The sequence below is a fragment of the Brachionichthys hirsutus genome, chromosome 18, assembly GCF_040956055.1.
Source record: "Brachionichthys hirsutus isolate HB-005 chromosome 18, CSIRO-AGI_Bhir_v1, whole genome shotgun sequence".
NCBI classification, from domain to species: Eukaryota; Metazoa; Chordata; class Actinopteri; order Lophiiformes; family Brachionichthyidae; genus Brachionichthys; species Brachionichthys hirsutus.
In genome coordinates this window covers 12,183,457-12,189,735 of record NC_090914.1, presented here as the reverse complement: position 1 = coordinate 12,189,735, position 6,279 = coordinate 12,183,457, and the positions used below count along the sequence as shown (strand labels likewise).

The window sequence follows — 6,279 nt, the reverse complement described above, 5'->3', positions numbered from 1 at the left end:
ATATGCTGCTCTAGCTTTGTGTTAGCCTAGCTACAGTAACGGCAAGGGGGAGTAACACCAGGATGGCGAAATGCCTAATCGCAACATATTGATTGATATATTGAGCTCCCTCCGTTTCCTGTTCCTTGAGAAGATGAGATGATTTTCAGACATTAAGAGGTTAAATGGATCAAAGTTTCTCTGATGTTCTTCTGTTAAATCTGTGGCCTCTAAGAAGCTTCTGTGTCTTATGGCGAGCTGTGATTGGAGGTCCGTGTCTGCTCCTCCCTGTAGGCCAGCGGACAGCAGACCTCCACGTGTGTCACGCTTTGGGCTCCGCCCACTAATCCCTGTTATTGCTGTGGTGAGCGACACACTTCCTGTCTGATGGGAGTGACGTCGTCGTCATAAGGACGTCTCCACACAGGAGCCGTGTCTGTGGTTGTGGCAGTTCTCCCTGCAGTGGACGATGAGCACTGGGTAGCAAAGTGCCTCCTGGTAGTCCGGGGGCCCCCCCTCCTCGGTGGCGAGGCGCTCGGACAGGCAGCGGGTGTTTTCGCTGGGACTCTCCTGGTCATCCAAGCTGCCGCTCCTCCAGAAGCAGCTGCGTTGGGAACCGTAGCGGCGAGCCAAAGAGAAGCGACTGCCGCTGAAGGGGGCGCCGGCGCCGGTGCAGATGCTGAGGGCGCTCCTGGAGAAGACCGAGGAGCAGCTGATGGCTCTGTGGCAACGCTCGCAATTCTGACGGATCCCGCCAAAGCCGGTCGGGCACTGGGCCAAGTCCATCAGGCCGGCCTCTGAGTAACTGGGAACCAGCTGCTGGTTGGAGCGAATGTGCCATTCCAGTTCCGTGCTGTCAACGGTGTTAACGCGAGGGATGCGGCGCCAGTGCGCTCGGTCATCGCATGGAGTCGCAGGCAGGTGATCGTGCCCAAAGAGCTTCTCAACACGATAGTGGACGTATGCAGTTTGGTACTCGGTGAAAACTCTGAGAGGCCAGGAGAACGTGAGGAACGAGGCGAACCAGAAGACGTAGCGGGACAGATACCAGGGGTGGTGGTCCGGGTCACAGAGCACCACGACGTACTCCTTCAGGTCGATGCTCTTCAGGTGCATGCCCTCCCTGGCTTCCATGTAGTCATCGAGACCCTCGTTGTCGGTGAAGAACCTCGCTCGCTGTGTCAGGTAGGAGTTCTCTGACTCCACATTGGCAAAGCTAAAGCACTTGGTGAATCTCATCTTTGTGAGCGCGGACGTCTCCAAGCCGAGCAGCTGCTTAGAAACGTCTTTCACGCCACAGCGGCCGTAGTCAAACTCAGCCTCTGCCACGTGCGTGTTCACGCGCTCGTGGTACACCTGGGTGCTGGTGTAGGCGTCTCCGTTTCGGTAGCGGGTGACTTGTCGCGTTCGGCGGACGTAGTGGTAGCTGATGGCCTTCCACCAGATGCAGGGTTGAGCTTGCTGCATCCTGCGCATGCGCTCGCAGATCCCCTCCACGTCCGCTTTGTGCTGCAGCTCACTGCTGACGTGACAGTGCCAGCACTCCACCAGGTAGACCAGGTAGAGCACGGCCAGTAAGGCCAGAGGGATGTAGACGTAGCCGTCGGAGCAGGGGCTGTCGTGGTACATCATGGACTTCCCTTTGAAGGCACTGTCGAAGGTGAGGCGGGTCACCTTGGTGACGTGACACCAGACCATTGCTCCCACGCAGCCCAACATGAGCAGGGACAGCAGCAGACACTTCCAGAAAGTCTCCCGGCACAGGGACTTGCTCAAAGACTGCTTCAAGGGTCTTTGCTGTCGAGTCAAAAAGGACAAATGGAAAAACTGTTAGCATTAAATGCTGTTAAAAATGTCATTTTGCATCGTTTTAACTGAGGTTAGAAAACAGGTAAGTTAAGTCAGATCTCCTCAACGGCATTTGCCAGACGAGGTAGCAAACCTCCACCGGGAAGGGCCACGTTCAACGCTTTAAAACAACTCTCAAATTCATATATTGAAATCTTGAAGTACTTCTACTGCCTGTAGATTTGAGTTCTCTTTCTGTTTTATTTTGACACGTTTTCTGTTCTAGAAAGGACTGATCAGTGTCGCCTTAACTTAATAGTTTTATTGTTAAAGACGTGAGATTAGTACGCGGTTAAAAGGTCAGAAATATGTGACAAAGTGAGCGTTACTCCTCGAGACCTCTGAACCGAATCCTTTCACCTGAAAGGGTAATGTCTCTGCCCCTGATTGTTATCACCATGGCAACGTGGCAGCCTCGCTTCTGTCAGTCTGCCCCAGGGCAGCTGTATCTGCCCCCAGAGCAGCTGTATCTGCCCCCAGTGCAGCTGTATCTGCCCCCAGAGCAGCTGTATCTGCCCCCAGGGCACCTGTATCTGCCCCCAGAGCAGCTGTATCTGCCCCCAGAGCAGCTGTATCTGCCCCCAGGGCACCTGTATCTGCCCCCAGAGCAGCTGTGGCTAAGGTATTATTGTTATTATTATTTTGTTATATATAAAATCATTTTAAACTAACTTGGTTTATTATTCAGCATCTCTTCTTCAAATATGATATTTACCCCAAAACCAAATTCCAGTTTGTGTCAGTGGACGAGACTAGCGTCAAGTCAGATGAGACTAGCGTCAAGTCAGATGAGACTAGCGTCATGTCAGCTGAGACTAGCGTCATGTCAGCTGAGACTAGCGTCAAGTCAGCTGAGACTAGCGTCAAGTCAGCTGAGACTAGCGTCAAGTCAGCTGAGACTAGCGTCATGTCAGATGAGACTAGCGTCATGTCAGCTGAGACTAGCGTCATGTCAGATGAGACTAGCGTCATGTCAGCTGAGACTAGCGTCATGTCAGCTGAGACTAGCGTCATGTCAGCTGAGACTAGCGTCAAGTCAGCTGAGACTAGCGTCAAATCAGCTGAGACTAGCGTCAAGTCAGCTGAGACTAGCGTCATGTCAGCTGAGACTAGCGTCAAGTCAGCTGAGACTAGCGTCAAATCAGCTGAGACTAGCGTCAAGTCAGCTGAGACTTGCGTCATGTCAGCTGAGACTAGCGTCAAGTCAGCTGAGACTAGCGTCATGTCAGCTGAGACTAGCGTCATGTCAGCTGAGACTAGCGTCATGTCAGATGAGACTAGCGTCATGTCAGCTGAGACTAGCGTCATGTCAGATGAGACTAGCGTCATGTCAGATGAGACTAGCATCATGTCAGATGAGACTAGCGTCAAGTCAGCTGAGACTAGTGTCATGTCAGCTGAGACTAGCGTCAAGTCAGATGAGATTAGCGTCATGTCAGCTGAGACTAGCGTCATGTCAGCTGAGACTAGCGTCATGTCAGATGAGACTAGCGTCAAGTCAGCTGAGACTAGCATCATGTCAGCTGAGACTAGCATCATGTCAGATGAGACTAGCGTCAAGTCAGCTGAGACTAGCGTCATGTCAGCTGAGACTAGCGTCAAGTCAGATGAGACTAGCGTCAAGTCAGATGAGACTAGCGTCATGTCAGCTGAGACTAGCATCATGTCATCTGAGACTAGCGTCATGTCAGCTGAGACTAGCATTATGTCATCTGAGACTAGCGTCAAATCAGATGAGACTAGCGTCATGTCAGATGAGATTAGCGTCATGTCAGCTGAGACTAGCATCATGTCAGCTGAGACTAGCGTCAAGTCAGCTGAGACTAGCGTCAAGTCAGATGAGACTAGCGTCATGTCAGCTGAGACTAGCATCATGTCAGATGAGACTAGCGTCAAATCAGCTGAGACTAGTGTCATGTCAGCTGAGACTAGCGTCAAGTCAGATGAGATTAGCATCATGTCAGCTGAGACTAGCGTCATGTCAGATGAGACTAGCGTCAAGTCAGCTGAGACTAGCGTCATGTCAGCTGAGACTAGCGTCAAGTCAGATGAGATTAGCGTCATGTCAGCTGAGACTAGCATCATGTCAGATGAGACTAGCGTCAAGTCAGCTGAGACTAGCGTCATGTCAGCTGAGACTAGCGTCAAGTCAGATGAGACTAGCGTCAAGTCAGATGAGACTAGCGTCATGTCAGCTGAGACTAGCATCATGTCATCTGAGACTAGCGTCATGTCAGCTGAGACTAGCATCATGTCATCTGAGACTAGCGTCAAATCAGATGAGACTAGCGTCATGTCAGATGAGATTAGCGTCATGTCAGCTGAGACTAGCATCATGTCAGATGAGACTAGCATCATGTCAGATGAGACTAGCGTCATGTCAGATGAGACTAGCGTCAAGTCAGATGAGACTAGCGTCATGTCAGCTGAGACTAGCGTCATGTCAGCTGAGACTAGCATCATGTCATCTGAGACTAGCGTCAAGTCAGATGAGACTAGCGTCATGTCAGCTGAGACTAGCATCATGTCAGCTGAGACTAGCATCATGTCAAGTGAGACTAGCGTCAAATCAGATGAGACTAGCGTCATGTCAGATGAGATTAGCGTCATGTCAGCTGAGACTAGCATCATGTCAGATGAGACTAGCATCATGTCAGATGAGACTAGCGTCATGTCAGATGAGACTAGCGTCAAGTCAGATGAGACTAGCGTCATGTCAGCTGAGACTAGCGTCATGTCAGCTGAGACTAGCATCATGTCATCTGAGACTAGCGTCAAGTCAGATGAGACTAGCGTCATGTCAGCTGAGACTAGCATCATGTCAGCTGAGACTAGCGTCGTGTCAGCTGAGACTAGCGTCAAGTCAGCTGAGACTAGCGTCTTGTCAGATGAGACTAGCGTCATGTCAGATGAGACTAGCGTCATGTGAGCTGAGACTAGCATCATGTCAGATGAGACTAGCGTCGTGTCAGCTGAGACTAGCGTCAAGTCAGCTGAGACTAGCGTCAAATCAGCTGAGACTAGCGTCATGTCAGATGAGACTAGCGTCATGTCAGCTGAGACTAGCGTCATGTCAGATGAGATGAGCATCATGTCAACTGAGACTAGCGTCAAGTCAGCTGAGACTAGCGTCATGTCAGCTGGGACTAGCGTCGAGTCAGCTGAGACTAGCGTCAAGTCAGCTGAGACTAGCGTCATGTCAGATGAGACTAGCGTCATGTCAGCTGAGACTAGCGTCATGTCAGATGAGACGAGCGTCATGTCAGATGAGACTAGCGTCATGTCAGATGAGACTAGCGTCGTGTCAGCTGAGACTTGCGTCGTGTCAGCTGAGACTTGCGTCAAGTCAGCTGAGACTTGCGTCAAGTCAGCTGAGACTTGCGTCAAGTCAGCTGAGACTAGCGTCATGTCAGATGAGACTAGCGTCAAGTCAGATGAGACTAGCATCATGTCAGCTGAGACTAGCGTCAAGTCAGCTGACACTAGCATCATGTCAGATGAGACTAGCGTCAAGTCAGCTGACACTAGCATCATGTCAGATGAGACTAGCGTCATGTCAGCTGGGACTAGCATCATGTCATCTGAGACTAGCATCATGTCAGATGAGACTAGCGTCATGTCAGCTGGGACTAGCATCATGTCAGCTGGGACTAGCATCATGTCAGATGAGACTAGCGTCATGTCAGCTGAGACTAGCGTCATGTCAGATGAGACTAGCATCATGTCAGATGAGACTAGCGTCAAGTCAGATGAGACTAGCGTCAAGTCAGATGAGACTAGCGTCATGTCAGCTGAGACTAGAATCATGTCAGATGAGACTAGCATCATGTCAGCTAAGACTAGCGTCAAGTCATCTGAGACTAGCATCATGTCAGCTAAGACTAGCGTCAAGTCATCTGAGACTAGCGTCATGTCAGATGAGCAGCTGCGGGCTGCAGCAGCAGATGATGAAGATGATGAAGATGTTGGGATTCATGTCTTCCATTGAAATCATTCACGGTTGCAGCCCCCCCCCTCAGATGAGACATGAGAACAGCAGCCTACCTCCTCTCTGGTGTTGTCCTCCTCTGTAACGGCGGTCGTGCTGCTTTCACTGGCCGCCGCCGCCGGGGGGGGCATGATGCTAATTACAGGGCGTGGTGTAAAGAGACGAGCTGCGTTTTGGCTCTGTGTCGCCATTTGGAGCCATTCTGTCCTAAGGGGGGGGGGGGGGGGGGGGGGCTTCCAGCTGAAAGAAGAAACGGAGGGGGCGTATCCCGTCAGCGCCGCAGGGACATGATCGGAGAGGACGCTGAATCAACCTGCTCGTCTTTACTGCGCTGTGCGTACGCGGGAGGGGGGGGGCAGCCGAGAGTGATGAAGAGGAGAGACAGGAAGGATGTTCAGCATGTTAGTGATGAAGAGTAGAGACAGGAAGGACGTTCAGCATGTTAGAGTGATGAAGAGTAGAGA

The 6,279-nt window shown here is 51.4% G+C and overlaps 1 protein-coding gene across 1 annotated transcript; it reads right to left on the bottom strand.

The window, feature by feature from the left end:
- Positions 1-384: 384 nt before the first annotated feature.
- tmem151bb (transmembrane protein 151Bb) lies at positions 385-5,946 on the bottom strand. The gene is made up of 2 exons (XM_068752305.1): positions 5,872-5,946; positions 385-1,776 (listed from the first exon to the last, which is right to left on the bottom strand). Exons 1-2 carry the CDS (start codon positions 5,944-5,946, stop codon positions 385-387), a joined length of 1,467 nt encoding a protein of 488 aa, XP_068608406.1.
- Between the last annotated feature and the right edge of the window lie 333 nt (positions 5,947-6,279).

What these genes read in the sequence shown, in the direction of transcription:
- tmem151bb (XM_068752305.1), bottom strand. Translation starts at nt 5,946, where the DNA reads ATGCCCCCCCCGGCGGCGGCGGCCAGTGAAAGCAGCACGACCGCCGTT. An exon ending in AGGACAACACCAGAGAGGAG is followed by an intron (nt 1,777 to 5,871) that starts GTAGGCTGCTGT and finishes TTGACTCGACAG; the next exon opens with CAAAGACCCTTGAAGCAGTC.